We start from the raw sequence: 26,467 nt of genomic DNA on the forward strand, positions 1-26,467 counted from the left end.
CTTTCACAACATCAACCATTGGACTGCATCTTACACAGACTCCATAGCAGTCCAACCTCATCCTTACATCCACCTGCACAGATCTTGAAGCGAATGTAGTGCAGCAATCAAACGGTTGACATTGTGAAAGGTGAATTGTTTCATGCGAAAGATACAATCTGAACCCTTGGCACATAGCAACACCTGTAGTAAGGCAATATGAAAACAAACATCATTTTTGCCGTATAAGTTGCGCTGAAGTGAACTTCAGAACAAGTGAGCCAACATACATCTTGGGGCATTTAAATAAAAGGTTTAGTCACAACATACCAGGAGACCACCATTCTAATATACTTTTTAACCTCATTCAATTGATCAAACAGAATGCAGCAAATATTGCACAGTTGCAAAATCTTTTCGATTTTACTGCCTTCCATTGTAAATACAAATTCAAGAACAGAACTGGCGGAGCAAAAAATTCCACACAGAATGGAAGGCACAAGGTTCAATAAGAAATTTTAAAAGAAATGGTCAGCAGGAATCCAACCGGAGGACATCAAGAAAAAATGCATCGCTTCACAGCTGTTCATCAGGTCCAGTGGTATTTCACACCTGTCAAATTCTGCCAAATTAAAGAATTGATGTCAGGCTCAAAACTGAAGACAAACAGATATTTCAATCAATATTCCATTATTACGGCTTCAACATAGAAACTAACTCCAATAAAAAGTGATAACTGTTAACAGTAATTGGACCAATAAGATTTGTATTTCTGGGTTGTTTTCCACCGCCCATTCCTATACATGAAGGTTACATCATCAATGAAAACAAGCACTTCCAAACTGAACTCTGTTCTGAGTTCTGAGTGGATAAGATATACTCAGAAACCTTAAAATGATATTTATAGCACACGATCACCATCTTAATTTTTTTTTCCATTAAAGACCAAATTCCTAATTTATCATCATCAGAGCCATACTAGACATTGGTAGAACCAAAGAACATAAAAAGTATGGTGCAAGCAGGACTTTAACATAAGCAAGACTCTCGAGCTAACAACAAAATTAATTCTATGGCAAACACAGATTTTGTTAGAAATATATAGAACAGAGCAAGATCATTCATAGAAAATATTTACTTGGTAATTTCAAGATAAGATCATGTATAATGCAAATGTAGATGGTCGAGTAGTTGTAATATAACACTATAGCATCAAAAATCTGGAGTCACAACCCAAATTTTTTTATCAGACCTCACAAATTCACAAGCAGAACTCCCAAATCACAGCAGAGCAAAGTTCATGTTACATGATTCTAAGTTCTAATTTACCTCTGTTTTGAATAGATATCAATGGAAAAAATTTATTGCAAGCAGTCCAAACCAACATGCATCAACAAAACATTTTTCTTAATTTCTTTATTGCTGCCCAAGAATGTACAATTACTGACAATTGGGGTATGTTTGGTTTCTTGGTAAAGGCTTTGGAAAGTTTAAGTTTTCGGAAAAAGTAAATTTTCTAGTTGTTTGGATTGTGGGAAAACTAAAACAATACAGAGATGAGTCTTCACCAAATTTTGCTCTATTTGCTTTTACAGTGTATTCCAAATTCCAAACAACCCAACCAGTCAAATTCTGCAAACTTGCAAGTGCCACTCCATGCCAGTTCATGCCAGCCAGCATGCAGTGTGGCGAGTCAATACTAGCATCCAAAACAAGTTGCTGCACAATTATTAAATATTTTCTAATATTGCTAAATTAAAATGAGTTTTTCAATCCCTTTTTTACCTTTTGTTTCTGCACAAAACAGCACATTTGCTGGCTATGAAAGCCACATGCCCCATTCTGTTGAACTTAAATTCTTGCTATCATAGTATTTGCCAGAACTATCTCATAAAAGGTTAAAAGTCTCAGCTGATTTAAATTGCTTTCGGCAAAAAGACCAAAACAGGGTTTTAAATCCTAGTCCAATCCAGTATCAGTTAGGGACTGGCCACAACAATGCTATTCCAACAGTTGGGGCAGCTTAGCATGCCGGTGATCCATTGGAATGCCATTTTTTTTTTGTTTTTGTCTTTTTATTGTTGTTTGTTGCTTTTATGATTGTTAAAAGTGTTTTTTGGGGTTTGTTGTAATTAGGATTAAGAAAGGTTTGGAGCCCATGATTGGGTTTCTAGTCTTGCTGCCGATACTGGTATAAATTTGGTATCAATTAGGCATTGGATTTATGGTATCCATGATCTGAGTTTACTTCCCCCTTCTTCCTCTCGTTCTCCCTTTTGTTATTATGTTATGTGCTGCATATAGAGGATGTACCAGCACAGGATCATTGCTTGAGCCGTCAACCCGCAGGTTTGAGGCCAAACCCCAAACCCTAAACCATCAAAAACATCCCCTATCTTAAATAATAATATTAAGAAATCCTAAAAAGCCTCTAAAAAACCACTAAAACTAACAAACAAGATGAAATTTTTTAAAAAAAGTAAAAAAATTAAAAAGAAATAGCGCCCCAATGAAGTACTAGGACATTGCCATCCTAAAATGTTGGGATAGTGTCACCACTTATCCATCTTACTATCTTAATCCACCGAGGCCAGTAGCAGCTAGAACAAACAAGGACTGCTAGTTCATATGGACTTAGGGTTCATAGCCACCCTATCCTGCTTACCATGTTAATCCATCAAGGCCGGTACCAACTAGAACAAACAAGGACTGCTAGTTCGTATGGACCTAGGGTTCATAGCCACCCTAGGACCAAGTGTCTCACCGACCTAATCTAGGGCAACCAAGAAGGACGAGTCAGACCTAGTCCTAAATCCTTGGATCAAACTGAGATAGATAGTTCAGTTCTGAGTTGCAGTCAATTTCAATTAATTTCATCCAAAACTAATCAAAACCAACCATAGATTCAAAAATAATAATAATAAAATACTTATACATTTATTGTCATTGGGGTCATTTCTTTATTTATGACGCTTAATGAAGGAAAAATGAATAAAAAAATGACCTCAAAATTTCTTAATGTGCCTTAATCCCTGTCTTGGTTTCAATTCATGCTCAATCCCACCAAAATTCTTTCAAACTACTAGTTCCTGATTGCTGGTGACTGGATAGTGCACAATCAAGAGAGAAACTGTTATCAAGTGGCAAATGAGAGGAATAATAGTAGAAGCTAAGTGGAGATACGGAGCGGCAATGCTAGAGGGCTTTTCTTTTCAGTGGGGGGTGGTTGGCAGTGCTCAACATGAACATGATAATTAAGGAAAGCATAGTCGATGGAGCTCGAGTTGAAGGCAATAAAGAGTGCAATGTGATAGGCCTCCAGTTGAAGGTCATCTAGGAAAGGGGAGATGTTGGCAAAGCTTGATAGAAGCATAGCTGTATGTTGGAGAAATTGGAGCAGAAGATTGTGGCTCAATGACGACGGAGATGATGATGCAGGCATAAGAGATGGTGGAGATGGCCTCTACGCTAGAGGGTTAGAAGAAGCTGAAAAGGTCTACATTGGTCGAGAAGACAGATATGGAAAGAAATGATACTTTAAGATGTTTCACAAGATAGCCGAGCACGGAAACTCTTCTTCTTTATCGATTACCTAATTGATTGAGAGACGAACAAGATAGATTCTAAGCACAAGCGCTTGCCCTTCATTACGAGCGATATGCTTCTTTCTCGAGATCTATCTTTGACTGTAGTAAGTATATGCTGAACAAAGTGGAAACAATCCTGCCGCCGAAGGTTGACGAGTCAATGACTAAGATGTTCTGACTCTCCTTCTATAGAGTTGTTCTTTCTACTTTTTATTGAAAAGAAGTCGTCCCCTTTCCGGAGCTACTTATGTGATATAATACAAAACAGATGGGGACTCTTACTAGATAAGAGTATTTACCTTTAATCTTGGTCAACTCGTTGTTGAACAGCAATCTGACCACAAACTCATAACCAGCTACCAAATCAGTTCGACCCAAGTCAATGGGTTCAAAACACTGGATGCACAATGGTATAGCTTATATTGAGATACCCTGATCATCCTTTAAATCATGTAACATTGTGAACTGAATATTTGATACCAATTGGAAGGTTAAACTATTAAAGAACTCAAAAGGTCAAAAGAGATTACTGCATGCAGAGGCAAAATCCCTATTAAAAGTTATGTTTAAAGCAAAGTTTTAAGTCCCGATGGAATAGGGCACCCTGGTCGTCCCATCCCGTTCCTATAAGAAAACAGGACCTGGACGGGGGACTCCGAAAACCATCCATGCAAAGAGAGAAGAAAGAGAAAAGAAAGAAAGGAAGGAAAGATGAAGAAAAAGAAAAAGTGAAAGAAAACGAGAAGAAAAAGAAAAGAAAGGAAGGAAGGAAAAAGAAAAGAAAGAAACGAAAGAGAAAAAGAAAAGGGAAATGAAGGGATGAGAAAAAGATGGAAAAAGAAAAGGAAAGAAAGGAAGGTGGAAGAAAAGGAAAGAAAGGAACAAAAAGATAAAGAAAGAAAGAACAGAAAGAAGGGGGACATCTATCGGGACTACCACCAAGACAGGACAGGATAATAAGGCATTTTGTTCCATGGAGAAATAAGGACACTCCCAACCTACGGGATTTAAGACCTTGGTTTAAAGATTACATTCTTATCGAAATTGCCAATTGAAAGACAAAAAATATAAGTAATCATTCTGGACCAATAGATGAACAGAAAAGTCTTATTTCAAATGAGGGAATCTGTAAAAGGGAAAGGGCTAAACAGGACACCATACCGTTTCATTTTTTCACAGTTTCATTCGTTCATTTTTATTCTTACTGCACAAATCATGTGGGTGGATAACTATAAGGGCCCTCCAAACTTACTGAAGACAAAACTCAGGCAAAAATTAGCAGCAAAAAATTGTTTTAAGAGTACAGAAAAGAAATGAAAAGAACAAGGGAATAGAAAAGCAAAAAAACAAAAGGTCAAAAGAACTGGAAAAGGATGGGACAAAGAATCTAGAAAAATGAGCCACTAAAGAAGATTAATAAGAAACCTCTAAACCACTAATCATTCATTTCAAGCATTTTTAGCTGATGTGAGTCACGTTGCAAGAGAATTATCAACCTTGACTGGTCTCTCATGCTATCATGGAAACTGCACCTACACTACCTGGATTTAGATCTTATCAGCATCATTCTACTCATCTCTCTCTCAATTATCAACTTTGTGAAATACCTCGCTTAAACTGCACCAACGTACTTGGGCTCAAATTTTTCGGAGGCACAAAAAGCAAGCCTCACAGAAGCCACTTTATTTGGGTCACATATTGTTTTAACCCTTGCTTATGAGCCATATGTTACAGTAACTGCATAAGGTGAGTCAAGCCTCAGACAACACTTTTTCTACACCACTTGGTGGACCAAAACATACCAGTCTGGCAGATGCATGACAACATGCTTCTTTTCTTTAGTAGAGATTCATATATGAACATCGACAATATGAAATAGCTCACTTAAACCAGAAAGTTCAGACTAAAAGATGTATATCATAGCACCTAGATTAGAAACCAATATGAAAATAGGTCAAGCCAAATTCAACCAGTCCAAGCACAGTAAGTTTCATAACTTAAATTATCATTTGAAACAAAACATTGTTACAAAGTTTTGAAGTTCTGTTGATAAAAACCAGAATTTTTTTGTTAGTCAACATGCATGAATACAGTTCATGATATTGTCATTTGCTTAGAAATATCTATTCACTTGCAGATGCATTTCAATATATAGTTCGAATATTTCACTAATACCTTCATGTCAAACACTCCTATCTTATATTTAAAGATCTCTTCCAAATTTTCTATCTATGAATCATTATATATTCTTTTGATTTCGAGTTGGTTGCCAAAAATCACCAGAAAATGCCTAATCCAAGCCAAAACATGTTCCACATTCCAAAATCTTTGGTAGATATATAAATCGTCATCTCATAGGTCTCTTTAACACCCAGCATGCAAATTAATAAAGATTAATTATAAGCACTCAAAAAAATGAAAAAGAGAATTGGGAGTAATATGAGTTGTGATGGGCATATATGTATTTCTTTAAGCAAAAACCATATGTTGCATAACTCAGGTAATTGGTACTTACCATCTTCTGGAAATCAAGCCAACCCCAGAAGGCCTAGAAAAGAGATGTGTAGTTAGCCTCCTAGACTGAAGTAAGGCAAAGACTTGCAATAAATTTCAATAGAAATCTAGATGACATTATGGTGCCAGAAAACTACCTTCCATGCTGTTTCCCTCCAAAACCATGTCTTCCATTACTTAGTCCTTTACTTTGTGGAGAGGACAAACCTGTTCTATCAATATTTGTTCCATTTCCAACTACAATGTGTATGGATGAATGACCAGGTCCTATTTCAGAAGATAAACCATTGAGTTCCTGGAGATTTTTTGACTTGCTTGAAATTTTAACATCTGAGAGCCCTTGAATGATGTTAAAGCTGACACCATTTGATTGTTGGTCATGCACTTTTGAAATCTGTGAATGCTTGTCATATGAATCACCAGAGTTTGTCAGAACAGCACCATCCATGAATGACATATTATTTGCAGGTCTCAAATCAACTGACAGTGCCTTTTTTTGGCGGTTGCTCTGTGCAACAGGAGTGACAGCTACAGAAGGCATCGATGATGAGTAAGGCACAGAAGATGCAGCAGCAGCAGCAACTTTCGCAACAGCTGTAGTAGCCGATATAATTTCTTGAGCTCCTTCACGAAGGTGAATAAAGTCCCCTTCAATTACAAATAACTGAAATAGCATAGTGAGCACATCCAGCTATGAAACATAAAATTATGAAACAGTTCAAATGCCAAAGGAAGCAAGCATACTTCTGGATGCTGAGCCACAAAGTCATCAAGCTTGCCATAGTGTTTCTTGTAATCATGCCAATGAAGAGGTGCAAGCATTTTTGCCAGCCTATTTGGTAGCTGAATGTAAAATGGCACCAAAGCCCCGATCAGTCCACTTTCAAAGGACAACAAAAGACCATCCATCATTGACCAGTGAGTTTGCTACTGCTATACTATTAAAAAGACATACTCACAGTTGTGCTGATCCTGATTCGACCATCCGATCCAGCTGGAATAGCACGTACTATACAAGCCAAAAGTGACCTTTCATCTAGAAGAATAGGCTCCACAGGTTTTGTGGGTATCATTGGATTTGATGTTCGTACAGCTGAGACAGGAGCTTCAGGAAAATTCATTTTGTTCTCATTGCATTCTACTGCAATATTGGAGCTTAAAGAGTTGTTTGGAGCAACAGACTCAACCACACTCGAAGCTGACCATTGTTGTCCTGATGTCAAAACTGGGTCCTGTGATTGGTAGACTGCAGCCACTGTCTTATCCTGTACCTGAAACGTTGAAAGATGGAACATAATATAACCTCCCCTGACCCAATGGTTCATTGAGGCTGCCTTCTGAAATCCAAACATGAGAGAAGAGTGGATGCTTTTCCTGTTTTCATCTTATAGCATTTAAAAAAGGTCAAAGAAGCAAACAAACCTTAAGCTCACTATTATGTCCTGGTGGTTCAAATCCAAATGTAGAATTCAACTGAGAGTTTGCATTCAACGTCTCCTGTGGTTCTTGGGACACTGGGTACGGTTTGCCATTTAATTCAAGAACCTGATATCAGGGATTTAGCACAAATATAGCACTTACCTCTGGTAATAATTACAGTAATAAATGTGTAAAGAGAAATGTTCTCATTTATCACCTGAGCTTCTTCACTAGATCCACTGATTACAGGACTAGATTTCTGCTGTTGGCTAATGTGGTTGTGGAGATTATCTGGATGGACTACCTGTCTTTCAGCAGCCACCTTGTACCTATAATTAGCATCTGATCTTAAAAGATTCTGCTCTGTTTCAGATGGTTGATATTTGTTCTGATTAGGTATCTGTGTGATATCTGGCACCATCTGGAAGAACCAAGAAAAAAGAATTTATTGGCAAAAGAAAAACATTATCCATCTTGTTACGGCTAAGCTATGATCCTATTAACCTTTATGCTATTGATACCTGTTCATTTTGCCACTGCTGGTGAGCTGGAATTGTAGATAATGGCTGAAAATGGCCCATTTGAGGTTGAGGAATGGAAGAGTTGGTTGATGATGCTGATTGTGGAACACCTTGTGGATGCATCAAGTAAGGATGCAAAGAAGTCATCTGGCCAGGAGGAAGAAAAGCACCAATCCCAACTATGGAAGATGGAACAACTGGAACACCAGAAATATGTTCACTCTGAAAAAGAATAAAAATAAAGATTTTCAAAAGAACTAAAGTATTATTGATTATATTACAGTTATTAAGAGCTAAGCTGAGGTTGGGGAATGAAAATCTCCAAGCATCATATAACAAGTAATAAAAACTTTGTAGCAAGACCATGACAAAAGAAGTTCTATAATATGGTCATCATGTCAAGCTACCATAGTCATGAACTTCATAAATCAGGGATGCAATGAGCAATTGACATTCAAATATTATCATGCAGGCAATATTTTGGAGATATATGAACATTCTTCCAGTATAGATGACTTGAATTCAATCTACAAGTTCAAACTTTAGGATAATCATCATTATGAGATGGCCACACCATGGGAGAAAATGTCAATTTAGTAAAGGGTGCCCCATCTAACTTGGTTCTGGAGCTGGTCTTCTGAAGGAGGGAGTACGAGAAAATCAGTAATCCCCCTTTCTGCACTATACATTTATATTAAGAGCAAGACAGATTCAGTCCCATCTCCTATCTCATCTACTACCAGCTTCAGCAATTAAAATTTAGAAAAAAAATTTAAAAGTTTAATGGCAAACACTAAAGCACAGAGAACTAAATGACCCTTCCTTCAAACCTAACCCACAACTGACAGCCCACAACTTTGAATAAGGAAGCTACAGCATCTTCACTTTAGCCGCAAGAATTAACTACTCAAAGCACAATGTACACAAGGAGTTAATGGACATCCTAAATCTTCCATCATTTTTCCAGAAGTTATCAGTCACTTAGGACTATCAAATAACCAATCAATGTTGCTTACCAAAATTTATAGCCAATCAATGGACCAAGGATCTCAAGACATACTAAATAAAAACACCATCACAGTATGACAACCCTAGAAAATGCAGCTTATAAACCACACTGCAGAAGAATCATGGTCACGAAGTCAATCAAAAATAAATTAAATCAACATATTGACTCAATCGTCCGAACATAAAAATAAATATGATATTTAAACTACAGTAATTGGAAATAGTATCATTTCAAGGAAATGATGTTAAAAATGTAAACCTCTTACCGGACTTTTCTTCTTTTTTTTTTCTTAAGGAGACCTATTAATAGACTTTCACGTCTAACACGACAAGATCAAGAGAGAGTTAATTTTTAAAGCATAAATTAATTAAGAATACAATGCATCCAATCAATATTTACCCTTCATCTAAACACCTAAGCTGAGAATAGAAAAATGATGCTTTCTGGCTAAGAATAAGCTCTTAGCAGGTGCAAGAGTTGATTTTGGTGAGAGCAAGATGAAATTTCTCTCAGCAATTTACAGAGAGCTAAAGAAGACAAGTGTGTAAACAAAATAAGATAAAACTTCCTAAAAATTAATGCCTAATATTGGCTTGCACCTCGTACATATCACCAATTAATGGCTGTATTTTAAATAATATATTAGATAAGAACTCAAAATATGAGCAAAATAGAGACCATAAGAGCAAATGGATTGCTCTCATTAGAATATGCAATGCAAAAAAATTCAAGAGCATGCTGACTAACATAGAAGTTTCCACTAATGAAGTTAGTATAAGGATACTAATTTAACTTTATCAACAAAGTTTTGGTAAGTTGTATGAAGGACATGAAAGAATTGCTCAACACAGTACATGGACCTTCTAACAAGCACTAATAAATGTTTTGCAAACACAACTTTCATACAATCCATATGCAATATTGTAAAATTAATTTTTACATTTTGCATAAAAGTTCATACAGGAATATGGACAGTTGATATTAGCAATAAATGTTCTCAGAATAGAAAACATTATGATTGGTTACCTACATGCATCATAAATGCAAGAGTTTTTCTAATCATGAGATCTTAAGTGGGGCAGGATAAGGCCTATATGTCCAAAGATTTGCTTTCTCGAGGGACATGAGAAGAACTTCGCATAACCATCAATTTGGGAATGTTAGAGCAACTCAAGATTTTAAATCCCAGAGGGTCGGGCCATCCCAGATTTTCTGTGCAACGGGACACCCACGTCCAAATCCTCAGGAATCTTCCCGTACCATCCCAGTGTATTTCCCAACTTATCCCACCCCAACACTCTGGACGACGGGACACCCCCCCATCCCGTAGGTATGTAAAACCTTGAAGCAACTAGTTGGGCTAAACATTAATAAACTATAGAATGACTGATGTTAGTTTCATCTTCAGTTTTTACATAAAACTAAGTAGAACAACTATTACAGGCATCTATACATCAGAATAAAGATTTTTTGAATGTTTGGCACTCATGCAGTGTGACAACTTTGAAAAGCTTTCACCTTTTATCCTACCTTCTTAGATGCATTGGAAGCTGAAATAAAAGATGAACCCCCATCCAAATTTCCATTAGATAAGAACCCCATGTTTCCATTTGATGTTCCACTGACATTCGCATTAATCTGGTTTCCATTGCTTTGTACATATGAAGATGAATCCTTTGAGTTCTCATGAGGCACGCGTGAATTATCTTTGTACATTCCACTTCGTTCCCTTGCCTCAGCCAAATCCAGCTGGAGCTGCTGTATGGCTTGCAGATGATGCCGCTCCATTTCCACAAACTAGTATCCATTTATCAAACAAGACTAATAAGAATCAAAACTTAACAGTGATCTGCAGAATTCCAACTATGTCATAAATGAAATTGTAAAACAAAAAACATATTGACAAACTTATTGTAGCTAAGCTATTCATTCATGCATTCATTAAATAAAAAGGGAACAAAAAGTAACCATGGGATACGATAAAGCAACCTGTTGTTGAAGACCAAGCCAACATTGGTTAAACTGCTCAGTGCGTTCTCGTAGCTCAGCTTGTAGTGACTGGTTGGTTGTGGATTGCAAAGCATCCATTTCTCGAACACGACCAATCCAAGTTTGTGCCTCTCTTAATTGCTCGTCCTTGTAAAGAATAGTTTCCTGTGCAATCCTATGCTGAAAGGCAGGTAATCGTTAGGATCTGATGTCAAGAATTGCATTATTCATAACAGATTGAACATGACAAAATATTCTAATAAAAAAATTTAACCAGAACTGAAACTTATATAGATCAAATACAGTCATTTTAAAAAAAAAAAATTTGAAAGCATGTAGTTTTAGCACGTACGCTCTTTGTCAAGAACAGAGATAATCATATCACTTCAGTCCACTAGACTAAAAAAAAAAAGTGCCAAAATTGCTTGTAGAATTAGACTTATTTTGCTGATCCATTTGCTTTTTTAAGTCCAATCAGGTAAAAATAATCTGAACACAAACTGAAATTAAGATGCACAATTGGTTAATTAATTCTAGGCATGCCATGACAGAGAATAATAATTGAACAACATATAGATATTATCAACACACCACTCAGCATAAGATTTGATTGCAAAACGTATATAAACTACAGCTAAAAGCAAATTTCAACGATGTGCTACATGATAATTATTCAGAGCAAATTAATTTCTTAAATTCAAGACGAGTTGTGATTATTACTTTTGGATACCTCGGATCAGTTGCCATTCGAATTGGGCTACTTAGTGATCCATATCCAATAATCTGTCATGATTTTTGATCCAAGCTTACTACAAGTGACTTTGCTATAAAATATTAGACTCTATCCCCTTTTTTTATATTCACATTCCTTTTAAAGATCTGCCATCCAAATTCCACTCATCTATCTCACTCTTAAGTATCAGATGTAATCATCATCAGCTTGCCTTGAAAACCATAACTTCACCAAAAAAAATGTCATTAGAGACATCTTTTATGATGGTATGTTAGGTTTGTCTTGCTCTATGCTCAAGGCAAGGCTCTCCAATAACACCTTATGGCTTATTGGTAAGCATCCAAACACAAAAATATAATATCAAAAGGCCTACATAAGATGCAGACCAGATAATATTAGCTTACGTAGAAGGAATACAAGTTAGATTTTGATTATTTCTGAACCAAATAGATTGGACCAAACATATACTCTTTGTACTATTGCATGACATTGTGAGTGGATCCAAATTTTAAACAAGGGTATATGAGATATGTCAACTCTTGCTAAACAATAAAATTAGTATAAGCTGGCATGTGAATGTCTAGTTCATCACAATTTTCATGGTCAAGTTCAAAAGTGAGACCTGCATCCTTCACCTGGCTTATTTTCAAAAAGTGTTCTTACATTACTGACTATTAAGTAATGTTATTACAGCTCACACTTTGATGCTTTATGCCTTAGGCTTTATAAACTTTAGTTAAAGAATTGTTGGATATAAGCAATGTTTACATGCCACAGGCAGTGACATGCCAGCCTGGACTGGCTTGTCATGTGCCTTCCCACACCATGGCCTTGCTAGTGCTTGGTGCATGCTGGCATGCATCAGCATGCATAAGCACACATGCACTAGCACACAGTAAGGCAACTTAAATGGAAAATGTGAGTCCTTTCCAATCAGCTACAAACTACACTTTAATTCATGAATACAAGAACTCCTCACAAGTTGATAGTGGACAAGAGCATGTAACTAGTGTTCTGTTTAAACGGCTGCTCTGTTATAAACGGAAACAGTTGGACAACTTATTTATAGCAAGAATTACTGAATTTAGTTTGATTTGGTGAATGCTAGCCTACAAATAGACTTGGTGAATGCTTTTATTGTTTTTTCATATCCTGGCCCGTCCCCAAGATGCCTAAACCTTCTTTATTGAATAAGTTGAAAATTAATATTCCAAGCACTGGCCACCATCTAAATTAACAAACAGTATTCTGTTGGTGATAATCTGATCCCATTTACATATTGATCAAAATCAACAATTGAATTCAAATATAGGTTGGTTGCAACAATTAAATCCCGTTGATGTTTCTTCTTCTCCCCTTAGAAAAATGTTACATTTTCTGAGAACTTGTATCCTATGCATCTAAATTCCTTGGTAACTTAAACAAAAAGATCTTAGGATAACCTGAACCATCTCATGGAAAACATAACTTCAGTAGTAGACTTGAACATGTGCTGAACCTTATAGACTGCAGATCTATGAGAAATGGATGATGCAAGAACAAGGTATGCCGTCTAGGTACCGCACCTTGTATGGTGCCATCCTGTTACTATGTTGGTACAAGGCCAATTCGGTTTACCAAGTGCCGATACACCTCCCATATGGGTATGGTATGGTATGCTCCATACCGTCCAGTTCGGTACATTATGGCATGCCTTGTTCAAGAATATATATCGACTAAGAAAGACTAAGAGGAACAACCTGCTCTTGCAAAGCAAGCAACTGGTTTTCTTTTTCTTGTATATGTTGTTGCAGATCATGGATTTGCTTAACGTGCTGTGCTCTTTCTGCTTCTGAGTTATCTCGCTCTCTTCTGCAACAAAAAATGTTTAAGGAACTCAACATCCATTACAAAGTTGCCTAACCAAACATGTATACAAAAGAGCAATTAGAAGAATGGTAAAACCACTAATAGTAAATCATTCACAATAATTTGATTTTCTGAATTAGGTAAGGCAAAATGACCTGGTGCCTTCAGTATAAAATACTTCATCACAGTGGATAGATGATAAGAGTATTTCTTGGCAGGCAATATAAGATTCATTAGGGGACTACCATCCATGTGGTTGTAATAGATGAACTCTCAATTATATGATATCCAGTTGGAGGTCATTGGTGTTAATATCCAGAAAACTTGTAGCATTGTGTGATGATCCTATGTAGTGCATGAAGGGTTTTCTTTTCCTCCTTGATAAGAGAAGCGCGTGAAGCTTAACTGAATCGAGGTACATGAATTCTTGAAGGAAGATGCATCTTGATTAGAGACACTTTTATCATTAAACAAATAGATGCCATGCTAAAAAAGGGTGCATTCACTAAAGTTTAAGAATGGCAGGTGGAGCTTGATTTCTATGCCATCACGAAATATGACAAAATACAGAAGACAAACATATACATCCATATACAAGACATATACATATTATACATGGCACAGATTAAAGTGTGCATCAGTGAAGGATACCAATTACCATAGAACAAGTGTTATAAAGATGAGAATGTTAAGGCGAAATTTTCATAAAAGTCGAAGTGATGAAAAATGAGGCATACCAGTGGAACTGCAGAAGGTTAGAAGAGAACCAATAGAAGAGAAAGTGTAGGAAAATTAATACTCATAAGCACAATATGCCAACAAAGATCCTAGTAAAGAGGCAATGTCTAAAATAAACCATAGGGTCAAAATTGAGCTGACGAAATAAACTGACTTCGACCAGAGTAGCCATAACGAATTCCAAATATTATACATTAGAGATAATTTGCCATGGAACAGGACCAATGACAACATATACATTATATACTTTATATCAAAGCATGATACTAAGCACATACCTGAAGGTGGCTAACTCTTTGTTTTGTTCTCTAAGAAGGTCCTCCTTAGCCCAAGCCTTTTGAAAAGAAAGGAAATGCATCATGTAGATCTTTATATACAACACTCAAGCCACCTGTTAAGAAAGCAATACAAATTCTGAAGATCAAAACAAACCGCTTCATTGTCAATTTTCATAGCACGTAGCTCTCTATCCTTCTCTTCCAATTTCATCTCTAACTCATGTATGTGTTGTTCTCTTTCTTGTAGTTGTTCCTGCATGATCAATAGAGAAGGAAAAACACAGAGAAAAAAAGAGATGAGTTTGAAGGGAATATGAACAGGAATCATGCAATCTATCTATTGTCTAAGTAGAGCAGCTAATGCGAGCATATGCATGAGATGCAAAATAAATTGATGGCATTTACACTAGTAGCATAAAGGAGTAAAATTCTTTGTTGGTAAGTTATTTGTTGAGATTTGAGACAACACAATCAGATCTAAAGGGCAAATTGGCTAAGAACATAATTGAGCTAGAAAAGCTAGAACACTCGCAAATTGATCACTGCCAACCAGTCTATGTTTGTGCAATAAACCAAGCAATGCATCATTTATAAATGGCTTGTGCTACAACGACTGGAGGCAGTTTTAGCAAGTTGGATGCAACTATGATGAAAAACCCAATGTTAACACTACATGGTGGATTCATTTAAAGCTACATGCTGTAGACAGACTAGATAAGAAAATAAGCATCTCTGGTATGTCTTGTCCCACACGTCCAAGATTGTCAAATAACATTAATTATTGAATCATATTTGCCAGGTATTTATCTATGTCAAAGTTAATGATTGTATTTGGATGGTAACAACAGATTGATGATCATGTAAGCAGAATGCCCAATTAAATGATGGTGACCAATATCATGGACACAAATTCATTAAGCGACTATGCCCAGCATTCCAACAGAGTAGAACAGGAACTGAATCTACATAGTTGTAGGAGTAGCCAACATGGTGCCTTCCTTACACACAATAAATATAGTTGCAAATTGGAAAAAAGTCCACCAACGAACCAGCATAAAAAGACAAGATTTTGAGTAAGACAAGATTGCGAATAAGACAACATTTTCAGTAGCCATAGGTTTCTGGAACACACCAATAAAGAAAGCACCGTGAATGGACATCGACCAAGAAGGAAGGAAAGAAGATGCATTGAGTATGTAACCTTTAGTTTAGAAGCATCATTGGCATGCTCCTTGATCCGGGCTTCAAAGCTGTTCTGCACCTCTAAAATTTCCGACCTGGCAATGACCTGCGCTTGCATCTGAATCTCCATCTGCTGCAGCTCCTTTCTCTGCCTGGTAATACTTTGCAGCCTCTGGTGCAATATATCATCATTCAAATCCCCGTCGTCAATTGTGATCGAACAGAAGTCCACATCCAGTGGCCCAATTCCCTCCTGCACCTTGCAACAGGTCACTCTTAAACCATCAATCAACAGTTCACAAAAACCTTCTTACTGCTTGGAAAATCTAAGATTTGTTTTATATACCTCATATACCGTTCTCTCGTCGGATTGCCCTGGTTTAACATGCTCCTGCTCCTGCGGCCCATCAAGGGTTTCAGAAAGAAATCCAAGAAGCAAAAAGACATTATCGAACAAGAAAAAGAAAGGAGGCGCCTTTTACCTCGCCTCCATTGTTTCGGAAGGAATGTTGGGAGACGGCACGCCATTCTTTTCTAGCTGGCTGAGAGGAAGGCACGGGAAGGGACCCGCCGCGGCCGGCGGCAGCCTCCATTGAGATCGAAATCTCTCTCGGGCCCCCTCAACTCTCCCAATCGAGCTGAGCTCCGATGGCAGACAATGGAGGAGGCACGAAAGAAGCAAGCGCTCTCCCACACCTAGAAAGCAAGGCGGAGCCTCCAAGAACAAGATTGGAGACAAAGGAGGGATGGTAGGGTTTTGGGATAGGGTTCGAGAGAGAGGGATCTCGAGAAACCCTAATCTGAGAGGAAAACCTAAGATGAGGACATGGGTTCTAGGTTTTTACGGATCGAGGGGGATGGGCGAGAATCGGGGGTTTTGGAGAGGAAAATTTGACGGAGATTGGGAGGCACGGAAGGAGGGGAGATGGTAGGCGGTTAACGAAGCCAGGAGATGGGAGGGGAAGAATGGGAAAGAAGGGAAAGCTCCCGCCATTTATAAGGATGGGAATGGGAATGGGAATGGAGAGGAATCGGGGCACGGGTCAAGCGGGTCCGATCACCGCGCGGTCGATGCCGGTAGCCGCACGAGTCCACAGCTAGTCGAAAAAGTTTGGGACCGGACGAGCAGAGGGAGAGATAAAAAATTTACCCAAAAATTTATATATTTTTAACAAATATTTTTTAAAATAATTTATATATTTTTTATATTAAAAAATAATTAAAAAAATTTATTATCTATATTTTTTTTGTATTACTAATTTTCTAAACAATTATTAACATCTATGCATATTTCCCGTAACACTCTTTATTATATAAATATTATTATATATAATATTATAATATATTATATTATATTTTATATGTTATGATGTATAATATTATATAATATATATTTATACATACAAATAATATATATTATATATAATATAATATAATAAATTATATTATATATAATAAAATAATATATATTATGATATAGTATATAAAAATTTAATATATATTAAATTATGCATTATTATATTTATTATATTTTATTATAATAATAATATAAGATATTAATATTACATTATAACTATAAAATAAGATATAATAATGTAATAATATTATAATAATATATTATATTAAAATAATAAAATATTATTATTTGATAATAATATTATATTATATATAAGATAGTATTATATTATTATTATATAATTAGGAGTATATTAGAAATAAAATAAAAAATTTATTTTTTCGATTGATAGGAATGATCTATCCATATCTTATTTTTATTTCATAAATAAATATTATTTATAAAAAAATAATTTATTTATTTAAAAAAATATAAAAATATAAATAAATTGATCAATAAAAAAATTAATCGATTTTTTTATAATATTAAAGAGATGGTTAAAAATCAGAGGATGTAATAACAATATATTTCTCAGAGTATTTGAGAATAAAAAACTATATGAAATGGAAGTTCTTTATAGTTTTCAATTTGAATCAGTGGACGGATGTAGAATGAGAATGATAGTTATTTAAATATTGGATGTAGCTTTGATATTGGATATAGTATATTTAGTTGTTTGATGTCAGACATGGTATATTTAATATTAGTAGTTTTTATAAACCCAAATGATTTACAGTAGAAGAGCAACTCAAAAATTGTGGGTAGGTGGATATCTCTCCATCAAGCTAAAACAAGTTTCAAATCTAGTTGAATAACTTTCGAGTATATTTAAAATATTATTTTTTTAACCATAAATAATAATATCTTCAAATGCGGAATCTATATGAAATATTAAAAAGTGCAAAGAAGCAAAATTTGCATTTGAAAACAAGTCGAGATGCAATGCTTTTTATTTATAATTTTATTTTTCTCTTATTATAAATGCGAGTAGAATATATATGTCATGCATGTAATGAACCTATGCAATACTTTTTATTTATAACTATATTTTTTTCTTGATTATAAATATAAGAAAGTACACATGTCATGTATATGGAGGATCTTTTGATCTATGGTTATCCAATATATAGAAAATTAATAGCAAAGACAATTTATTTATGAATAGAAATGTAAAAAAGAGCAAATTACCAAAAACACGCACACCGATAAGAAAAATAGTTTTCAATATACATAATGGTGATATATTACAAATAGATTTTCTTAATTAAAGTTTCCTTTAATAAAAAAATAAAATAAAGAAAATATTGTCCAAGAATTGCATTTATAAGATTGTATATTTTGACATGATATGTAAGACATTCAGTAGGTAAATAGTTTAGAATGGATAAAACATCAGCTTTTTTAAGAAATTGATCATATTTATAATTCAAAGTGAAAATTTTTAGTCAAAAACAAACAATCAAGTTGTCCCCTCAACTTGATTATGGTGGAGAAAGCATCCCAGGGTGTCCAAAAATTAAAAGAAACTCTATAAAATATTGAGACATTATTAGTTATCATCTTCATATCCACCGCTCATCATCCAATATTGCTATAAATATGAAGATGGCTAAAAGGACACTGCAGTGCATCTTTACCATCTCGTTTGATGAGCTAATTTTTTTAAAGAACATGGCCAAACTTTTGAATACCATTGTAATCCTTCAAGGTTTAGTCTTAGCAAATCAAATAGATGTTTTCCACCACTGATTGGCCAATATTTTTGAAATTTATTATCTATGAGCTATCCTAGCCAATGAAGTCAATACAGTAAGTACTCCTATTGATAAGCTCGGGGTCACAGTCCCTTCTTTTGAAGGAGAAATCAAACTTGTTTTAGATGCATATTCATTAGTTTAGGATAGATTGTATACCCGAAAAAACAAACTTGCATCTTTTAACATATAACTAACCAACTTTTGCTAAAAAATACAACTTGTAGGAGGAACAAGTAGAGCTGGAGCAAAATAACAAAAAGGAATTTTTATCCTTGGACGTGGCTAAAAAATGGTTAGAAATCTATAAATCTCAACTTCCTACCCTCTTCAATCAGATAGTTGTCTCTGAGCCGATGTCACAAAACTTTCAAGAGTAGAAAATCTTCAAAAAAATATAGAGAACTTTAGATAAAAATATCGAAACACTATTGTATTAACTTCTTGGCTAACAGTCATGAGAACTTTGATGGTACTATTATTTATTCCATTTTCAAACTAAATATATCACTTCTCCAATTTTCTAGTGGTTATTTTGCATAGTATTGAGACATATATTATCCATAATCTATATAAGGTCTTTAATCATCCATGAAACCAATAAATGCCAAACCGGCTCTTATGTTATCATGTTGCTCTCTAGTATATAGGACACACACCATACAAAAAACTTATAGAAGCTCTTTTTGATAAGACTATCATCTATCTTTTGTGATGCTCCTAGGTGGTATGATGAGGCTACTATAATTTTACTCTTCACTTCTAAGTAAACTATAAGAAATTAATATCGACAAGGATTTGCTGACTTTATCGATGATCCTTTGAACTTCTTCATGATCAATGATTTTTTATTTTGATCGAGTATTAAGAAAATATCTATTGATGTTTTGGTCTATTGCAACTTCTCTGGCATGACTTCCACAATATCTTGACCAATAGTTTTGAGATCTCTATGGTACAGTCTTCAATTGTTGTTTTTTGATGAGCCAAATTCTCTAATTCTAGTTCTTTGTGCACCACAATGCTTTTATATTCTGGCTAATAATAAATTTCAGCCATCAAAAAGATGGACTCAACTATTATCACTATAAAGCTTACCAAAATACACTATAGCTTCATAAATTGACTTTCAACTGCAAAAATGAGTTTCTCAAACTGTTTCCCTAAAAAAGATGAAGATATTTGCTGCTCCGAAAAAGGACTAGTATAATAGCCACTTTCTTTCTAGCTACTTTTTTTGCTTTCTATAATAGTGGCATGATAACATCTATGTAGTTGTTCCATCGAAAATAGTATGACAATGAATATGTAATATCCCACTAGAGGCAATATGATATCATTACACAGTATCTTACCAAGCATGCTAGAAAACTTGTTGCCACCTTTTCTATCCTATTTTATGCAAGTCTAAAAAGAAAATCTCCGGAGAGTTTTGTTGATCAAGATAAAGGATAACTTATTAAGCTTAATTAGATGAAGCTTTAGTGCATGCATGAGCATGCTACTAGCATTGGGCTCACTAAAAAAATATGAATAGAATAGAGGATAGAGAGTGGCATATATCCAGGTAACTTATCTTTCAATGACTTTCATTATCATCACACCACTATTAAAGAAAGATAAAAATAGTTGGGGTGTAGTGCTGGACTGCAGTGGAAAGATATAGCATTGAGCTACCGTATAGGTGTAGTATTGAGCTACAATAAGGATAGAGCACTAACTTATGGTAGCAAACTAAGTTATGCCTATTCCTAAAATAAATAACTAAGATAAAAGTAAAGATAAAGATAAATTGGTTGGAATGATTATTGAAAGGATCCCTTATAGAGTACAATTCTATCTATTTATACTAATACTAAATAACTATCCTTAAGTATTATAATTATCCACTCCAACAGTTGTTTCTAAATCAGGTCTCCACTTTTGATGGTTTTGGTAACTGCTACCAACCTTCTTCCTATTATGTATGCACACAATCATAATTATCCTATAATTATCGAAACAATATTCATACTTTATCGACCTTTAACTTATTCTGATATAGTTCATATTAGTTGTTTCCCGTCATTCGACCTAAAATATAGCTCTATGTTCTTGAAAATTTGAAGCCAATATGATTGCCTCAATCTTCAAGAGCTGAAGACTTGATTTTCAGTCCGCTTCTTCATCTTAATGTGATTTAATAGTCAAACTCTATCCAGTCTTAATAAGAGCCACATGATTCTCATCTACTGATTCTATTATCTCAATCCACATGGCAAATACTTTTGACTGTCAATTGGATTGTTAAGATATCGTGTTCACACCAAGGTAGCCTAACATTAAAAGAAACTCTATAAATGAATGCTAATTAATGCACTAAGAAATATATATATAAACTGATAAACAAGAATTAGCTAGCATGACATGGAGTAGAAGTGCAAAAAAATCATGGATGATGAGGATAGATTAGCAAAGTTGTTATATACTCCCAAATGGAACATGCTCAATAACATTCACATGGTATTAGAATCTATAAGGTAATCAAATTCTACTGATAAAATATTATATGAACAAAATGAAAGGTATATTTTGAGTAAAATTAATATAATTGAGTCTCCAAAGTAGACATTATTAGTAGTCTATATTGTTAGGTGATTTGAGTTGTGTATGTAGAAATTGAAAATTTACAAATAATATTACCCTTATATAATAGTAAATTTTAATTTTATAAGTGAAAGAAAGTGACAAAAGTTAAACCCAAAGCACTCCAATCTTTTTAAACATGGTGCATGTCAAGTTTATGGATAGACTTGAAAACATCAAATCATTTGTTATTGATAAAGGTCTTCAATTAAAAAACATATTAGCGATTCAGTATCCCTCGAAGCAATGATGTAAAAATCTATTACTAGGTTCAAAATGGCAATGCCCTATAATTGGTCTTTTACAACACATAATAACTAAATTTTTGAATAAATTGTAGTGGACCTTGCCCAAATTTTTACTCTCAAAAAAATTGCCATAATGGTGTGTGTGTCTGTGTGCATGGGTGTTTGCATTTATTATAATCGCCACGCCCTTATAAACCATAACCCTCATATTTCATAAAATAGAAATGGCATAAGAGAAATAAAGCATAAAGAGGATTTTTTTTTGGTAAAAAAAAAAGTGAGGGGGGGCGACCAGCGCAGCTACCCCATTTGGGCATGACCATGAGGACCCCCATTCTACTGGAGAATGTTCGATACATGGTGACGATAATTAAGACTCGACCACTCCCCACCATATTAGGTGAATACATCATCCTAGCCCAATCAAAGTGTCAGAGAATTCAGATACCATCCCACGAATCACGTCCAAGCATCTAGGAATGAACCCTTTATTTAATCAGGCTCGAACTTCGGACGTGAGGGCATGAAACTGACAGTCCGTACCAACCAAGCTACCACCTTGATGGTATAAAGAGGAAGTTTTCAACGTCACCTCCTAGAATATGAAATTAAAATAGTAGTTTTTAATAAATACTTGATTTCATATACAAGTCTAACAAGGTGGCTCCAAGGGTAATATGGAAATTTTCTTTTCCCAATTAGAATGCATAGAATTTTTATGCTCAACTAATCAAGATAGTATTGTTCCAAGACCATATATATGTATGTATGTATATACATACATACATACATATATATATATATACATATATATTTATATATATGTGTGTGTGTGTGTGTGCATGTACGTATGTATGTATCTATGTATATGCACACACACATACATATATGTGTGTGTGTGTGCATGTATAAGGCTTGTAGTTATATTTTGCTAATAATTAGTTATATTTCTATATATTTTCTATAAAAGTATAAGGCTTGTAGCACCTATACTAAATTATAATCTATATCATGTCATAGTTTTTTTTTTAATCACTTTGCACCACATAGTGCCCCTTTTAAACAAAATCATATTTAGAAGATTTCAAAGATCAAATAAAATATTATGTTCAAGGCTCATGGATAACCAACACCGTTCCAACACCTTTCTATCTCACATCCTCATCATAGTCCATCCATCACCACTTTAGTTTTTCACCAACATCTTGGGCAAATATTTCGCATAGTGAGCGATCAAAATATCCTTAATAACTGTATACTTTTCTGAATGCGGCAAATTCTTCTATGGACTAATAGGATTATAACTGAAAAAAAAAATCAACCTCCTTAATATATAATTAAATCAATCATTAGATATAGATATACATAATTTGTTGATTGCCCATCTTGGCAGAGCTTATACAAAGCAGGTAATACATACTCTTAATATTGTTCATGTTAGATATGTGTCCTAGAAGCCAATCTTGACTGACACATATCTTTCTCTAGGACATGTTTTGTACTTGATGGGCAGTCTTTATAACCTTCATGTTTTTGTGTCCATAATTTATCTTAGAAATTAACAAAGATGATTTTCTATATTCCTAAGATGTTGAGAATTTGAGACATACATCATTAGTGGTTAATTTCTAAATACTCCCAATTGAAAAATCATCACGGAAGACAGTGATCAATCTATTCAAGATCAGTGCATGGATCATCTCCCTTTTTTGGCAAATGAGTCTCGAGTCTGTGGTGTAGAGATACTAGGATGAGGGTGCAGATGGTTGTTAGAGAATAACTTGCACTGAACGTGACCAATATGAGAAATCACTTAGATGTCTACTCACTCATCAGTGGTCTTCTCAATGCTGCAGTGGTATGACTGATCTTTTGATCTATGATGTGTTGGCTATTCGCAGTGAGGCTACATAGTTTGACTGCACGTTTCCTTGATCCCTAGTCATTCGGATCTTTGCTATGTATATTGACTATTGTAGGTTCAGATTCATTGTTTGGAGTAGGATGCACCTAGATAAAATCTATCGATCTTGATAGAAAAGGAGAAGTCCTATGCGATTCGTAAGACTGAGTTCAAAAAATCTCTGATCAGAGTAAGTGTGAATACTGAAAAAAAAAATTTACGGGATTCACAGATAAACTCGAGTCGAGCCAATCTAGCATATGACAAATGATAGAATTTGACGAGTTCTCTATGACCTCCATCAAGTCGGGACTCATGATAGAAGAATTATATCACATGATAACTACACTTAGGGATTCATTTTTCTATTCTATTGGATTGCTACTACATGTTGCTAGACGTCACTGGTGGATCGTGAGAACTCATTAAGATCATTTTTGGATCAACGATCTTTGTTGAGGTGAGTTGGAATCGTTCTAGCCCATCGAAAAAAATTTCGATGATACTGTGATGGAGATTATGGTATGTCTCACTACCAGACAGAATAAAATCTGAGGGGTCACATACAAAAGGAGCTTGACCTAATCAATGAATTGGATCACATTCGAATTATTAATCGGATTGATAGTTTGAATTTTAAAAACTGCTAATTTGTAATCGTTACAGTTTTGGCAGCTGCTAATTGTTATTGCAGGGACTTAATTGTAAATATTATAATTTTATTGAGACTGATTAAATTATAAATTAAGTTTTAATTAATTTAAATTTAATTTAATTTAATTTAATATTAATTAGATTCAATTATCTAAATCAGATTTAGATTTCAAGCTTGATTGGATCAGGCTTGATAGTCTTTTTGAATTTGGCTCATTTCGAACTCGATTTGAATCCGATTGAGGCCTATTTGAACCAGATGAACCATGATTCAGAGAGTTCCAATTCTCTGAGACCCTCTCTCCAGATATCATGCTAAGAAGAGATGTAGGTGATTATTTTTCACGTTCTTATTTCTTAGCGCGTGTGAAAGGGGAGGGGGCGCCAATAGTTGGCGCCCCACCTTATCTAGGTTTCTTTTTTCTTCTAATTTTTTTCTTATTTAAATTTGATTCAAAATAGGATAAAACTCATTTGATATGATATATAAGAAATTATTTTTGTATGACAAAAAATTTGGAGAAGATGGGACGTACGCTAATTGTGAGGAGATTTTTTTCTTACAATACATCCTTATCTCAACACCCTTCTACCCCTTTGATTTGGATTTAATGCCTAGGATCAAATGGGATGTTGGGTATAAAATACCCACAGCCGAAGCCCTCAGCAGAATCAGCTCCAGGAGGACTTCGTCCGGACTCCTACGGGAGCCGGGCTTCGTCCTCAACCTCAACCTCAACCACCGGTAAGCCTCGTCCGGACTCCTACGGGAGCCAGACTTCGCCTCTAACTTTAATTGAAGGAAGATTCCGTCCGGACTCCTACGGGGGCCGGGCTTCATCCTCGACTCCAACAGCTACAGACAGACTCAGTCCGGACTCCTACGGGAGCCGGACTCCGCCGACAACTTCCACCGCAAGCAGACTTCGTCCGGACTCCTACGGGAGCCGGACTCCGCCGACAACTTCAACCGCAAGTAGACTCCGCCCGGACTCCTACGGGAGCCGGGCTCCGTCCTCGACATCAACTGTCGGTAAGCCTTGTCCGGACTCCTATGGAAGCCGGACTTCGCCTTTGACTTTAATTACAGGAAGACTCCACCCGGACTCCTACGGGAGCCGGGCTTCGCCCTCGACTCCAATAGCTACAGACAGACTCAGTCCGGACTCCTACGGGAGCCGGACTCCGCCGACAACTTCCACCGCAAGCAGATTTCGTCTGGACTCCTACGGGAGCTGGACTCCACCGACAACTCCAACCGCAAGTAGACTCCGCCCGGACTCCTATGGGAGTCGGGCTCCATCCTCGACATCAACTGCCGGTAAGCCTTATCCGGACTCCTACGGGGGCCGGACTTCGCCCTCGACTCCAACAGCTGCAGACAGACTCCGTCCGGACTCCTACGGGAGCCGGACTCCGTCGATAACTTCCACCGCAAGCAGACTTCGTCCGGACTCCTACGGGAGCCGGACTTCGCCGACAACTTCAACCGCAAGTAGACTCCGCCCGGACTCCTACGGGAGCCGAACTCCGTCCTCGACATCAACTGCCGGTAAGCCTTGTCCGGACTCCTACGGGAGCCGGACTTCGCCTTTGACTTTAATTGCAGGAAGACTCCGTCCGGACTCCTACGGGAGCCGGGCTTCGCCCTCGGCTCCAACGGCTGCAGACAGACTTTGTCCGGACTCCTACGGGAGCCGGACTCCGCCGATAACTTCAACCGCAAGGGGGACTCCGCCCGGACTCCCACGGGAGTCGGGCTCCGTCGCTAACTTCGATTCCCGGTAAGATCCGTCCGGACTCCTACGGGAGCCGGACTTCGCACCTGACTTTAGTTGCAGGAGACTCCGCTCGGATCCCTACGGGGGTCGGGCTCCGCCCGTGATTTCAACTCCGAGAGGACTCCGCCCGGGCTCCTACGGGAGCCGAACTCCGACATCAGCTCCGACCACTATCGAGCTTCAGCCGATGGATCTGCACTCCAGGGCCACAATAACGGCCATGATCCTGCTCCACTCCCTGCGGCGGACCCTACGCGACCCCATTACTCCCTGACAGGCTGTTTTAACGGCCATGATCCTGCTCCACTC

General features: G+C 36.3%; 1 protein-coding gene across 2 annotated transcripts; it reads right to left on the reverse strand.

Moving 5' to 3' along the window:
- Window positions 1–375: 375 nt before the first annotated feature.
- On the reverse strand, window positions 376–16,669 carry LOC105059371 (uncharacterized). 2 transcript variants are annotated; one of them, XM_010942650.4, is made up of 16 exons: window positions 16,280–16,669; window positions 16,144–16,194; window positions 15,817–16,050; window positions 14,770–14,868; window positions 14,616–14,671; window positions 13,491–13,602; window positions 11,019–11,198; window positions 10,560–10,826; window positions 8,021–8,242; window positions 7,717–7,920; window positions 7,503–7,625; window positions 7,040–7,351; window positions 6,825–6,923; window positions 6,218–6,744; window positions 6,082–6,114; window positions 376–601 (listed from the first exon to the last, which is right to left on the reverse strand). In XM_010942650.4, coding segments are annotated over exons 1-16 (2,631 nt in total). In that variant the 5' UTR covers window positions 16,391–16,669; the 3' UTR covers window positions 376–600. The 2 variants fall into 2 exon arrangements, with proteins under 2 accessions (XP_010940952.1, XP_010940951.1); XM_010942649.4 differs by having other exon boundaries at window positions 15,817–16,056; window positions 16,280–16,610.
- Window positions 16,670–26,467: the final 9,798 nt, after the last annotated feature.

This window comes from Elaeis guineensis, chromosome 16 (genome assembly GCF_000442705.2).
Source record: "Elaeis guineensis isolate ETL-2024a chromosome 16, EG11, whole genome shotgun sequence".
Classification (NCBI taxonomy): Eukaryota; Viridiplantae; Streptophyta; class Magnoliopsida; order Arecales; family Arecaceae; genus Elaeis; species Elaeis guineensis.

Excerpts from the sequence above, each read along its gene's own strand:
- LOC105059371 (XM_010942649.4), bottom strand. The coding sequence starts at position 16,390 with ATGGAGGCTGCCGCCGGCCGCGGCGGGTCCCTTCCCGTGCCTTCCTCT. Across the intron at positions 7,921-8,020 it reads AGCAGTGGCAAAATGAACAG|ATGGTGCCAGATATCACACA; the intron begins GTATCAATAGCA and ends TGGTTCTTCCAG. Across the intron at positions 6,745-6,824 it reads TTGTGGCTCAGCATCCAGAA|TTATTTGTAATTGAAGGGGA; the intron begins GTATGCTTGCTT and ends ATGCTATTTCAG.